The sequence below is a fragment of the Pituophis catenifer genome, unplaced genomic scaffold (assembly GCF_029215685.1).
Source record: "Pituophis catenifer annectens isolate HBS135680 unplaced genomic scaffold, rPitCat1.0.hap2 SCAF_1, whole genome shotgun sequence".
Lineage (NCBI taxonomy): Eukaryota > Metazoa > Chordata > Lepidosauria > Squamata > Colubridae > Pituophis > Pituophis catenifer.
The window spans coordinates 339,455,774-339,470,452 of NW_027256881.1; the positions used below are offsets into that span (position 1 = coordinate 339,455,774).

Here is a 14,679-nt window from a genome sequence, read left to right on the forward strand (position 1 = left end):
AGAATAGTTTGTAGTGTGTGTGTGTGTGTGTGTGTGTGTGTGTGTGTGTGTGTGTATCATATATATATACTAGGGGTGGTATTCACTTACCTTCCCTACCGGTTCGTACACGCACATTTCCGCGCTTCCACGCATGCACAAGGCCTTCTGCACATGCACAGAGCCTCGAAAACATGAAAAAATGGGACATCATGACATCCCGCAGTCGCCCCTACCAATTCGCCTGAACCGGATAGAACTGGCTGAATACCACGACTGATATATACATATATCATCATATATATATGATTTCTAAGCTACCTGGGTCCAAACAAATGCACGTATTCTTATCCTTTTGCTGTATGCTTGTGTGTACAAAGAAACACACAAAGACACACACACACACACACACACACACACACACACACACACACACACACACACAGAAAAGATATTAAAGAACATGGATGTCTCTGCAAAATATGACAGCCCAGAGCAGCCTATCCTTAGTGCCGTCCCTAGTCTGGTGCTCTCCAAAAAAAATTGGATCATAGTTCCCATCATTCCTGGATGAAGATGATAGGAGCAGGAATCCCATATAACCAGAAGATGCCAGGTTGTAGAAGATGTCCCCGTAGCACTTTCTCATAATTTCAACTAGCTTTCGGTCCGCCTCCATCTGAATTGCTCTCTCAAATCCGGCTGGTAGTCTTTGATGGTCATTGTTAGAATTTGGTCTATCGGGCGGTGGTGACAGACACTATACCCCTTGAGGTGGTGACAAGAGCAATGCGGTGATGGGCCATAGGGTTAAGTGTTGCAGCCGGAACCATTAAGTATCATCACAGGGGTTACGGGACTCTCGTTCTGGAAACCTTCGAGCTTCTCGACCTTGGCTAAAGGGGTGTTTATGGTCATGGCTTCTTCTGTGTCAGTCTCCATCTTCTCAACCTCCTTGTAAAGGTTCCCTTCTTGGAGAAAGAGGCCACTCTCTGCTGAGGGAGCTGCACTTTCTTCTTTGGTAGCATCCTGATGGCGCTCATTTCTGCATCCCTCGTGGTGGCTGTGGTTGCCGAGACGGCTGGATGCCACCACTGCTTTCACGGCAGCCTGTTTGTATTAGACATGAGAAGACAAAGAGTCAGGGGTGAAATGCTCCCAGTTTGGACCGGATCGCCCAATCCGGTAGCGATGGCGGCGGGTTGTTCTGAGTACCGGTAGCAAAAATCCCTGAGCCCCCCCCCCCACTATGCCCAGCTGAGCCACACAATCATGAGGCTTTTTTTTTTTTTAACTTTTAAAAGCATTTTTTCTACAACCTCTTCCAATGGAAAAAATGCTTTTAAAAGTAAAAAAAAAAAAGCCTTTGATGATTGTGCAGCTCAGCTGGACAAGTCAGAGGCTTTTCAAAGTAGTTTTTTCTGCAACCTCTTGGCTGAAAGAGGTGGTAAAAAAAATGCTTTGAAAAGTCTCTGACGATCCCAGCTGAGTTGCCTGATCGTCAGAGAGGCTTTTCAAAGCATTTTTTAAAAAGCCTCTCTGACGATCCCAGCTGAGTTGCCTGATCGGCAGAGGCTTTTCAAAGCATTAGAAAAAATGCTTTCAAAAGTTAAAAAAAAAAAAGTTGGCCACGCCCACCCAGTCACATTAACCCCTCCCCACCAAGCCACGCCCACAGAACCGGTAGTAACAAATTTTACATTTCACCCTTGCAAAGAGTGACTTTGGTTTGAGTGTACATGCTTATTATTTTAAAGGAGCTGTAAAAGGGATGTTGTTGGCAGTGACTGTTAAAAGTCTCTTTGGCTGGCCCTGTTTATTATTATTTATAGTTTGGTCTAGTGGTTAAGACGCCAGGCTAGAAACCGGGAGACTGTGAGTTCTAGTCACGCCTTAACCATGAAAACTGGCTGGGGGACTTTGGGCCAGCCACTCTCTCTCACCCCAACCTACCTCACAGGGTTGTTGTGGGGAAAATAAGAGGAAGAAGAAGTATTAGATATTTAAGTTGTTTGTAAAAATAACAAAAGCAGCATATAAGTTAAATAAATAAACAATATTGCTTGTTTTTACTGAGTTTAAATTCTATGTTAGCCACCCAGAATTGGCCCTGTGAGATGAGGGACCGCACAGGCAGTCCTGATTTAATGTCCATTCATTCCGCGACTATTTAAAGTTATGATGGTGCTGAATGAGGGATAAGGCCCACCCTAGTTGTGGCTCAGTGGCTAAGACACTGAGCTTGTCGATCAGAAAGGTCAGCAGTTCAGCGGTTCGAATCCCTAGTATAGGTCTCCTGCGTGAGCAGGGGGTTGGACTAGATGACCTCCAAGGTCCCTTCCAACTCTGTTACTGTTACCTGTTACATATTCACTATTTGGATGCTAGGCAACTGGCTCACAATTATGACATCATAGCATCCCGCAGTCATGGGATCAGCCTTTGGAGCCTTCCCTGCCAGCTTCTGACAAACGAAGTCAATGGAGAATCCAACAGGAAGTTGTGTGACTGGGGTAAGGGTTCATGGGAATGAACTTTTTTTTTTTTTTTTTTTGGTAATAGATTTTATTGATTTTCTGTTGTTTACATTTTATTAGTGCTTAATAATCATTGTGTTGTCTGGGTTATTAAATTTGTTTAACAATACAGATTACATTCTTAATCTCCCCCTTTTGGTTTTTCTGATGTTATACCTAATAAAAACAGTTCAGGTTTAAGATCTACATATTTTCCTATCATCCTTTCTAACTACTTATGCATTTTCCAAAATTTTTTTACTTTAACCCAAGTCCACCACATATAGTAAGTAATATACGCCAGTGGTAAAATTCATTTTTTTTACTACCGGTTCTGTGGGCGTGGCTTGGTGGGTGTGGTGTGGCTTGGTGGGCGTGGCAGGGGAAGGATACTGCAAAATCTCCATTCCCACCCCACTCCAGGGGAAGGATACTGCAAAATCTCCATTCCCACCCCACTCCTGGGGGAAGGATATTGCAAAATCTCCATTCCCACTCCACTCCAGGGGAAGGATACTGCAAAATCTCCATTCCCACCCCACTCCAGGGGAAGGATATTGCAAAATCTCTATTCCCACCCCACTCCAGGGGAAGGATATTGCAAAATCTCCATTCCCACCCCACTCTGGGACCAGTCAGAGGTGGCATTTGCCGGTTCTCCTAACTACTCAAAATTTCTGCTACCGGTTCTCCAGAACCTGTCAGAACCTGCTGGATTTCACCCCTGATATGTGCCCGTTTTTGGGTTACACTTCCAATATTTGCTAGACAAATTTTTAAACACTTTAGCTAACCTAGCAAGTGGTAAGTACCACCTATAGAACATTTTGTATAATTTTTAAAAATAAGTTGCCATTGTCAATTTATAGTTCCTTTTCGTAAATTAATTTTTCACCAAAGTTCAACACTATCTGATCAAAGACTATTCGTCCTTTATAAAGGTCATACTTGTTCATGTCTTTGTCATATCTAGATTGCATCTGCAATTGAGGCCACCATGATAATATAATGCCCTGGTCATGGGAATGATCTTGAGGGATGAGGGGAAGGGATGCTGTTTAGCGAATGGTCAGAGAAGAAGGGGCTTGATGGTCAGGGGGGGAAAAAGTTAGGAAGGACCCATCCTAATGAACCAAACACTTAAAAGTGACGGTGGGAAATGTGTATTTTCAGACTTGCAAAATGGATGTCAGCCCTTCCAGGTAAACCAGACCAGGAAAGGTGAGCTAATTCTATTTAATTGTAAGGTTACATTGCTGTATTAATCTTGCAAATCTGAAATTGCAAACCTCCCGCCATCACTTTTAATAACCTGCTCAATTAGGGTGAGTCCTGCCTAAGTTTCTTTCTCATTATGCAACCGAGGGCTCCCACCTCTTTTATCTGATTGTTTCCCAGACAGCATCTCTTCCCCTCCTCCCTCAAGGTCATATATATGGGACGTTGGCCTGTATGGGATTTACCCTAACAACAGCACTGGGTACTGCCAGAACTGCCACTGTAAATTGGCATGGTAACATGATACCATGCTTTATGATTGCATTGTTTAGCAATGGAGTTCCTGGTTCCAATTACTGTTGGTCACCGAGGACTGCTTGTATACATTTATTTTAATTAATTACATTAATTAATTCTCATCGGCACCATGTTTTCTAATACTAAACCCAGGTGGCTGAGTGCCAATGGAACAAAAATGTGAAAAAGGGAAGTAATAGCTGCAATTGGATCACTGTTACAAACATCTGCCAGGCTTCAGGGGGGTAGAGAGCCAATCCACCAAAGCCAGCCATTGGCTACAGGTGTTCCTGTTATCCTAGAATTCCCTTTTACAGTCTTAGAAGAATCACACACTTAACATCTTCTGCACAAGAGGAAAATATCAGGCACTCTATTTACCCCAGACAGAGCCATCCCTGGGTTTAAAAATCACCCTCCCTGCAAAAGGGAAGATTTAAAAAAATTTTTTTTTAAAAAAATTCTTTAATACAAACATTCCATCATTCATTAAACAGTGTGTCATCTGGGTACAAAAGCTTACCACTGTATTCATTGTCTATATCTACTCTTATTTTAATACTAATACTAATACATTTTCTTCTTAACTTACTTCACTTTATTATACATTCATATTTATTCTCTAACCATTGATAAAATAAATCCCATATACGATAATAATCAGATTCTTCCTTTCCTTCAATTGCAATTTTTAATCTATTCATTTCTGCACATTCCAATATTTTCTTAATCACATTTTCATCTCTAGGAATCTCTTCACCTTTCCAATTCTGTGCAAATACAATTTTAGCCGCCATTATTTCATGAATAATCAAATATCATTTTCTTTACTATAATTTTCTGATAAAATCCTCAGCAGGAATATCTCAGGTTTTAAATCAAAATGCTGCTGCGTCATCTTCTCCAACCACATACGAATTCTTGCCCAATATTTCGAAAGGGAAGATTAAGGAACAAGAACCACCACTCTGTTCCTGTTCGATTGTAAGTTGGGACAGTTGTAAAATGGGTCAGTCACGTGTCTGACCTGATTTTATGATCTTTTTTGCAGTGGTTGTTAAGCGAACCAATGATTGGCTGTGCGCATGGTTTTGTTGAAAGCAGGTGCTGGTTTATGGCATGAAAAGCAGTCACATGACCATACGACGTGTTGTGGCCCATCAGCAGCCTGTGCGGATTGTAGCTGATTCTGACAGCGAGGAGGCTGGTGTGGTGCTGCGCCAGCAGCCTGTGCAGCTGGCATTCGAGTCAGACAATGAGGAGGCTGGAGAAGATGTGGTGCCAGAGGCAGGGATTCAGCCAGGGCCTTCAGAACCTCCAGAAGCTCCTTTAAGTGAAGAGACAAAGAGGAGGAGCCTCTTCTCGATGCACGGGCGCCCAGAGCTGCCAAAAGGCAGGAGTGGCTCCTCAGGAGGAGGTCTCCTCGAGAGTAAGGCTTGGGGCTAATTGGCCACTCCCTTAGCCTATTTAAGGAGGAATGCCAACTGAAGCAATTTGTAGGGAACAACTTTAGTTCATTCTACTTCGTGTCTGGATTCTCTGCAAATTGCTTCTGGGCTTTCTGCCAACCTTAGTAAGATTGTGATTACTTTATCTTTGGTTTCTTGTAGGCTGTTAAGAAAGTTTATTAACAGCCTTTGTTTTGAAATAGACTGAGTTATTTTAGTAAATTAAGTTTTGTACAAACTTTGGGTGTGCTGTGTTCTTTGGGGTCCGTAGCTGAGGCAGAACAGGACGCTGCAAATCGCAGTAAATATGTGTCAGAGTATGAATATTCATGGACTGGAATAGATCAGCCAATGGGGACTGAATGGAGACATGGTAACAAGGTCAGCCAATGAGGCTTATTTGGAAACAGAAACTTAAATCTGAAGTCTGGGCATGGCTTAAGGCAACTGAGTCTGTGCAGAAGCTTAACTGCCCTATATAGAGGAGGCTCTCTTTGTATTCAGCTCTGTGCTCAGCTCTGCAATGAAACGAGCCTGGGCTTGTCTGCTCTGCTGAAATGAAACTAACTGTTCTCGCCTGCCTGGTGTTTTGCTTGTAACTGCTACTATGTTGAAGAAGAATCTATATTGGTGTTGTACATTTATCTTCATGTATTATTATGTATATAAAGAAGTTAATGAATCCTGCTGCATCAGTCTGCCTGTGTGTGCTTTCTGGATTTGATTTGTGCAACAAACTCTGACAAGGTGGTCATGTTGCCAAGGGTCTGAAATTGTCATGTGACCGTGTGTGTGTGTGTGTGTGTGTGTGTGTGAATCTCAGAACTTTGAATTTGGGTTATAGAGTAAGTAGCCCAAAGTAGGTCCATCATAACTTTTGGTTATAAGTCAAGGTCTACCTGTACTGGATTTTGACCTGCCCCCGCAGGCACCTGTCCTATGCTTTTGGGTGGCTTGCCTTGCACCCTGATTCTGAGCCTCTGCCACTGAGCTTGGACTCCTAGTTCCCAGCCCCCATGTGGGACCCCAGACAGGAGCACAGGATCCCCAGAATCTTACCTTTAATTTCCTCCTTGCATTAAACTCCTGCAGTTTCTTCTGGGTGCTGTCCATGTGAGCAAACTTAGCAGCTTTGCCAGTCACCCAAGGGTGCTCTAGGGCTTGATGGACTGTTAGCCTCTTCTGGGGATCCAGGACAATCAGCTTTTGTACCTACAAGAGCCAGAGAGAGATTTACTGCGACATCTCCAGTGTCATATCATGTGGGATCTACCTAGAGTAGCCCCGCTGTGAGATAGGCGGCAAATAAATTTAACAAATAATAATGGATGTAAATAGCCTTTATGGCATGGGCCAGGGGTGAAATGCTACCGGTTCACTCTGGTTCAATAAGTGATAAAGCATGCGCCAAAAGGAGGCTTGGGAAGGTAAGTAGAATAGCGGGGGGGGGGGAGAGATCAGCTGTGGCGCACGAAAGCAAGAAATCCTGCTTTCTAGCGAAGCTAAATCGCATGCCACAGCTGATCCCCTCCCCCACTTCTACTTACCTTCCCAAGCCTCCTTTTGGCGTGTACTGCACATGCACACAGAGCATGCATTTGGCGCGCAGTGCATATGCGCAGCCAGCGAACTGGTAGCAAACTGGTTCGGATTTCACCACTGGCATGGCGCCAGGCTTTATGGCATGGGTCCAGGAACCATCTCACCCCATAGGACTGTCCTGTCCCATTTGCTCCAGCAGTCCAGCAGACTTGCTACAGAGCTCCTCTGTCAAGGAATTCCATTGGGCAGGGTCCAGGAGCAGAGCCTTTTCTGCTGTGGCCCCTGCTCTTTGGAATATTCTGCCTCTCGAGATGAGATCCACCCCTCCACACCCTCTTGGCCTTCCAGAAGGACTTTAATCCTAGCCTGGTTAGTCTGTGGCCCCAGTGGGGGTGCCCTGCACTGGGGGAAGCTGATGGGGTATGCAGGGGACCCCACTCCCATGCCAAAGCTGGCTGAGGGATTCTGGGAGTTGAAGTGCACAAGTCTTCAAGTTCCCAAGGTTGGAGACCTCCTGTTCTAAGCAGTTTACAGAGTCAGCTTAATGTCCCCAACAATCTGGGTCCTCATTTTACCAACCTCAGAAAGATGGAAGGCTGACTCAGCTTTGAATGGGTCAGGATCGAACTCCTGGCCGTGGGCAGAGTTTGCCTGCAATACTGCATTCTAACCACTGAGCCACCACGGCTTTTTAATTTAAATTGTTTTGAGACTGATCTTTTTTATCACTTTGTGAGCTTCCCACTTCAACAGTGAAAGGGATCGCATAGAAATTTAATAAATAAATAAAATTGGGCTAACTGAGGGTGTCTGGCCGGGGAGGGGAGAGGGATGTTGAAAAAGTCAAAATGGCAGCCTTGCTGTCCAGTCCATGCCTTATCTCTTAGAATATTGGAGCAACATTTTTTTTTTTAATTTTTATTTTTTATTTGATTTATATGCCGCCCTTCTCCGGAGACTCAGGGCGGCTTACAATGCGTTAAGCAATAGCCTTCATACTTTTGTATATTTTATACAAAGTCAGCTTATTGCCCCCACAAACTGGGTCCTCAATTTATCTACCTTAGAAAGGATGGAAGGCTGAGTCAACCTTGAGCCTGGGGAGATTCGAACTTGCAATAATTGCAGGCAGCTGAATGTTAATAACAGGCTTTTAGTCTGCTGCGCCACCAGGCTCTTTCAATGATCCGGTCTTGGGAGCTAGGAATACATTTGATATTTGGAGACCATTTGATCTTGCCCTAGCAGAATGGATCGACTAGGAAAGTGTCTTTTTCACATGGTGTGGACTCGGCCAGTCAAGGCACTTGTACCAATAGAAGAGAATATGTATAGCTCACGAGTTGAATTGTGGGGTCTTTCGTGCTCTCTGAGCTTGGTTGTTTTCTTGCGGACATCTCATTATCAAACTAGGTAACATCATCAGGGCTAGAAGGGCAAACTCCACTCCCTTCTAGTCTAGCCCTGAAGAGGTTGATTAGTTGGGTAATGAAATGTCTGCAACAAAACAACCAAGCTCAGAAAACACCAAGGACCCCACATGGAACTGGCGTCTCACTGCTCTCTCCCACCCCAGAGAGATCCAAGCATATCTCTATAGAAGAATGGAAGGCGAGTCTGGTACTTTCATTTGCAGGATGATGCTTGAGGGGATGTAGTGCAGGGGTGGGATTCAGTTGTTCGGACCGGTTCAGGCAAACTGGAGGCTCCCGGAGGGCTCTGGGAGGGTGAAAAACAGGCCTCCCAGAAGTCTGGAAATGGGCCAGTTTCCGGCCTGGGGGAGGCCTTTTTCACCCTCCCAGAGGCTCAAGAAAAGCCTCCGGAGCCTGGGGAGGGTGAAAAACAGGCTGACCTGAAGTACCGGAAGTCCAGAAACGGGCCTGTTTCTGGCCTCCAGAGAGCCTCCGGTGCCTGGGGAAGGCTGTTTTTGCTCTCCTGGAGGCTCGAGGAAAGCCTCTGGAGCCTGAGAAGGGCGAAAACACCCCCCCACTGTGGTGCAGGAGGCCGAGTAGGTCATGGCCACCATGGCCACGCCCACCCAGCAAGGGTAGAGAACCGGTTGCTAAAATTTTTGAATCCCACCCCTGATGTGGTGCCTGAAGAACATGAGTTCAACCTTTCAAAGCAATAGCATTTAGGCTTCTATACCACCCGGTATATTATATCACTGGGCGGTTTACTGTATAGAGCAGAGGTGGGGAACTATGGCTCCTTTATGACTTATGGACTTCAACAGCATGGCTGGCTCAGGAATTCTGGGATTTGAAATCCACAAGTCATAAAAGGGCCAGAGTTCCCCACGCCTGATGTAGAGCATTATTTACATATTGCCTTCAACAATCAGGATCCTCATTTTAGTGGCTTTGGAAAGATGGAAGGCTGAGTCAACCTTGAGCCCCATCAGGATCGAACTCCCAGTTGTGGGCAGAGTTAGCCTGCAATACTGCACTTTAACCACTGTGCCACCAGGGTTCCTTAATGTATGCCAGAACAAGCAGATGCAGACAGGGGCCGATCATCTGCCAGGGCAGTGCTCAAAATACAGGAACTCACCAGGTCCTTGGCATTGAGGGACACTTCATCCCACCAAGGGGAGACAAACTCATAGTCACAATTTAGGATTCGGCTGTACATGTACTGATCTCCTCTTGGGTCAAAGAAGGGCTCAAAGCCACACAGCCTAGGGGAAAAAAAAGGAAGAAACAGATCCCTATAATTTGGGGATTTGATTTATTTATGTATATTTATTTTTATTTTATTTTATTAAAATTTATATGCTGCCCTTCTCCCGAAGGACTCGGGGCGGCTCACAAGTATAAAATGACAAAAAAACCAATATCACTAAATAGCATTAAAAGTCCAATTTAAAATCCTAGAGTTAACTAAAAAACCCAACCAGATCAGATGATTTGAGTAAAAAGCCAGATCTTAAATTCTTTGCGGAAGGAACGGAGATCAGGGGCTGTCCGGAGCTCGGTGGGTAATTCATTCGAGGGTCGGCGTGGCCACCGAGAACGCCCTCAATCTGGGGGCCACCAGCCGACATTGTCTGGCCGATGGCACCTGGAGGAGGGCAGCCCTATGTGACCGCACTGGGCGGTGGGAGGCCGGTAGGAGGTGGTCCCGCAAGTACCCTGGGCCCCTGCCATGTAGGGCTTTATAGGTGAGAGCCAGCACCTTGAAGCGGATCCGAAAGGCCACCGGCAGCCAGTGCAGCTCGCGCAGGAGAGGTATTACACGGGAGTAACGAGAAGCTCCGGTAACAACCCGCGCAGCCGCATTCTGGACCAGCTGGAGCCTCCGAATGCAATGTATATCCCGCCTTTATTATTTTTACAAATAACTTAAGGTGGCGAACATATCCAACCCGCCTTCCTCCTCCTATTTTCTCCACTACAACAACCCTGTGAGGTGGGTTAGGTTGAGAGAAAGTGATTGGCCCAGAGACATCCAGCTGGCTTTCATGCCTAGAATAGGACTAGAACTCAAAGGCTCCTGGTGACCGCTGGCCTCCATTTATGGTCATAAACCGAGGATTACCTGAAGTTGGTTACCTGGGGGTTTAGCTCTCTTCCTTTTTTCCCCCTTTCTTGATGTATTTCATTTTCTTTTGCTTTTTATTTGTTAGTCACACTGAGTTGTTACTGAGTCATGCTTGAAACTGAATCAATCAATCAATTAATGTGGGAGGGGTGTAATTACAGTAGTGGCCAAAAACTTTTTGGGAAAAGTGTATTTTCTAAAACTAGCTAATAACACCACTTTTTTTTTTTGAGTAGTACCATAAAATTATATATCAATGGAAAGATAATTTAATCAAGACTGTAATGCAATAAGTTTTATGAAGGATTTGCTATTAGAATAGCAGTTACAGTATAAAGAAGAAAAGTGAAACACGTAGAAAAAACGAGATATACAAAAATTATCACCATGTCAGTTAATAGTTGGTTAACCTTTAGCATAAATTACGGCCTTACAACATCTTTCCATGGAGTGAACCAAGTCTTTTAGTTCTGCAGCTATTATAATGTGAAACCAAGATTGAATGATTTCTTCTATTAACTGGGTTTTATTGCTGGGTCGCTTCTGACTAGCAAGTTTCTTTAGCTGGTTCCATAGATTTTCAATTGGGTTAAGATCTGGGCTATTCCCAGGACATTCCAGCAGTGGAATATGATTACCTTGAAACTCAAAAAAAAAGTGTGATGTTATTAGTCATCAAACCTCAAAAATACACTTTTCCCAAAAGGTTTCCACAATTTTGGCCACTACTGTAGCTGGGTTTTCTTTTCCGCCTCTGTAGCTTTCCTGTTCACTGCTTCCTTCTCCCACCTCATCTCTGAGGCACTGTAGGCCCTTCACTTACATTGCAAAGTAAAACTAAGACTCCTGCCCTAAATATACCGGTAGTCCTCAACTTACGACCACCATTGAGCCCAAAATTTCTGTTGTTAAGTGAGATATTTGTTAAGTGAGTTTTGCCCCATTTTCTTGCCTCGGTTGTTTAGTGAATCACAGCGGTTGATAAATTAGTAATCCGGTTGTTAAGTGAACCTGTCTTCCCCATTGACTTTGCTGGCCAGAAGGTTGCAAAAGGGAGTCACATGACCTTGGGACACAGTAACGGTCATAAGTGGGAAACAGTTGCCAAGCATCTGAATTTCGATCATGCAACCGTGGGGATGCCACAAAGGTTGTAACTGTGAAAAATTATCATAAGTCACTTTTTTCAGTGCCATTGTAACTTTGAACGGTCACTGAATGAGGACTACATTACAATGTTAAGGATTTGTTTGTGTTTTGGCATATGCCACTATGATTAAACAAATCTCAGCAAAGTAGAAGTCAAATGAGTCAAATGAGGCACATGAGTTATCCACGATAATCGAATTAAGGTAAAGGTAAAGGTTCCCCTTGCACAAAAGTGCTAGTCGTTCCCGACTCTAGGGGGCAGTGCTAATCTCCGTTTCAAAGCCGAAAAGCCAGCGTTGTCCGAAGACGTCTCTGTGGTCATGTGGCTGGCATGACTAAACGCCAAAGGCACATGGAATGCTGTTACCTTCCCACCAAACATGGTCCCTATTTTTCTACTTGCATTTTTTACGTGTTTTCGAACTGCTAAATTGGCAGAAGCTGGGACAGGTAACGGGAGCCCACTCTGTTACGCGGCGCTAGGGATTTGAACTGCCGAACTGCTGACCTTTCGATCGACAAGCTCAGCGTCTTAGCCACTGAGCCACCGCGTCCCATTTATTTATTTATTTATTTATAATGCAATTATAGAAGTTAAAAATCATAACTCCCAATAACATAAAACACAGATAGGGTATTCCTTCCATCAGCTACGTTTTTAAAGACTTCTGGAAGAGCTCTGATTTAATATATGCTTCTGAAATGAGGTTGAGGTTAATCTAGCTTCTCATTAGTGAGAAACATTTCCTGCTGGCCTCAGTGCTCCTAACTTCATGGTATTGGAGAACTACAAAGCATTTTTCCGGAAATATTCTTATTGGGCTATCGATTCTTAGCTGAAGGAGGTGACCCTTAAGGCATCTCAGTACCGAGCCAACTACAGTTTTATAGGTTAAAAAACAACACTACTTAAACTAGAAACCTGTTAGCAACAGATTTATTAGCCTCATGCAGCAGTTATGATGTGAGGATGTTCTCCACGGCTCTGGGCTGTTCATCAGTCTTTCTGCTGGCAAAAAAAGTTTGGCATAAAATCGTATTGCCAACCTGCCAGCAGGTGGTGGTGCCCATATTTGCTGTGTGCAGGGCAGCTTAAGGAAAGAGAGTGTTGCATAGTTAGTCCTTGATATATGACCACAATGGAGCCCAACGTTTCTGTTGCTCAGCAAGGCAGTGCTTAAGTGAGTCGGGCTCCATTTTAATAATAATAATAATAATAATAATAATAATAATAATAATAATAATAATAATAATAATAATAATAATAATAATAATTATTTTATTTCTATACCGCCCTTCTCCTGAAGGACTCAGGGCGGTGTACAGCCTATTTAAAAACACAAAACAAAACAACGATTAAAATTTAAAATCATTAAATAATTAGGCTCCAATTAAAATCCCAAAAATTTAAAATACCCCAATTTAAAATCGTTATGTTGATAGCCCGGCCTGGCGGAACAACAGGGTCTTCAGTGCGCAGCGAAACACCCGGAGGTCGGAGATTTTACATATTTCCGGGGGCAGTTCATTCCATTTTACAACTTTTTTTTTTTTTTTTTTGGCCACAGTTGTTAAGTGAGTCACTCCAATTGTTAAGTGAATCATACAGTGGCTCAGCGAATCTGACTTCCCCCTATTGATTTTGCTGGTCAGAAGCCAGCTTGGAAAGGTTACAAATGGGAATCACACGACTTGGGGACACTGCAACCGTCAGAAGTACATGTCAGTTGCCAAGTGCCTGAATTTTGATCACATGACCGTGGGGATGCTGCAACGTGTCATAAATCACTTTTTTTCCCAGTGCTGTTGTAACTTTAAATGGTCACTAAACAAATGGTTGTAAGCAGGGGTGGGATTCAAATATTTTAGCAACCGGTTCTCTGTCCGGTTGCTGGGTGGCCGTGGCCATGGTGGGCGTGGCCTACTCAGCCTCCTACATCACAGTGGGGGGGGGCATTTTCACCCTCCCCAAACTCTGGAGGCTTTCCTTGAGCCTCTAGGAGGGTGAAACCACCTCCCCCAGGCTCCGAAGACCCTCCAGAGGCCAGAAATGGACCTATTTCTGGACTTCCAGAACTTCCGGGAGGCCCATTTTTCATCCTCCCAGAGCCTCCGCACAGGCACTGCACTTAGCTGGCATCCAAAATGGGCCGCGTGGAGCAGGAGTGGGTTCTACTTACCTTTACTACCAGTTCGCATCGTGCTCATGCGCTCTTCTGCACATGCGCAGAAGCTTCTGCGCATGTGCAGATCAACTTTGATGACATCCGGGTCAGTGGGTGGAGCCTCCCACCGATTTTACTACTGGTTCTTGCGAACCGGTCCGAACCAGGGGCAACCCACCACTGGCGTGGAGGCTCCTGGGAGGGGAGGGGCAGGGTGGGCGGGGCCAGCCAGTCCCTGCAACTACCAGTTTGGCGAACCAGATATAAAATTAGCATCCGGTTCTCCTGAACTGGTCCAAACCGGCTGAATCCCACCCCTGGCTGTAAGCTAAGGATTACTTGTACTCTTTCTGAAGCTTTGTGGACAAGAATAGGAAAAGATGTTTTTTACCAGAACAACCTGAAACAAGACCCCTCTTGACATTCTTATACTTTTGCCTATTCCTTTTTTTTTTAAATAATACACTGAAAGCACATAAAAAAGAAAACAGCATGCCTGCCAGTGTGCATTTATGTGTGTGTATGTGTGTGTGGGGGGGAAGTCAGAAAAATTTCGTGAATTTATTTGGAGAGAGAAATAAACAAGAGAGAGAGAGAGTGGGAGGTAAAGAGATGGGGCTGAAAGGATCTAATTTATTTTTAAGCTGAAAGCAGAGAACAGCAGAAATTATGAGTGGATGAGAATCACCTCCTCCTCCAAAAAAACCCAAAAACAACCCCAGAATAAGACGAGGCATATTTCACATCATGTTTGTTTGCTGGGCCGTGCTTGAAAGGAACAGTGCGATTGAGCAAATCACCACGACAGGAGTTTTGTGTCAA

The 14,679-nt window shown here is 44.4% G+C and overlaps 1 protein-coding gene across 1 annotated transcript in view; it reads right to left on the reverse strand.

Moving 5' to 3' along the window:
* Positions 1–471: 471 nt before the first annotated feature.
* Positions 472–14,679, reverse strand: part of LOC139308342 (calcium/calmodulin-dependent protein kinase type IV-like) — a 63,813-nt gene continuing 49,605 nt past the window's right edge. Inside the window, exons 9-11 of the mRNA XM_070931854.1 lie at positions 9,554–9,680; positions 6,518–6,670; positions 472–1,089 (exon numbers count right to left, since the gene is read on the reverse strand). Coding sequence (XP_070787955.1) covers positions 790–1,089; positions 6,518–6,670; positions 9,554–9,680 — 580 coding nt within the window. The 3' untranslated portion in view covers positions 472–789. The remainder of the gene's footprint in view (positions 1,090–6,517; positions 6,671–9,553; positions 9,681–14,679) is intronic.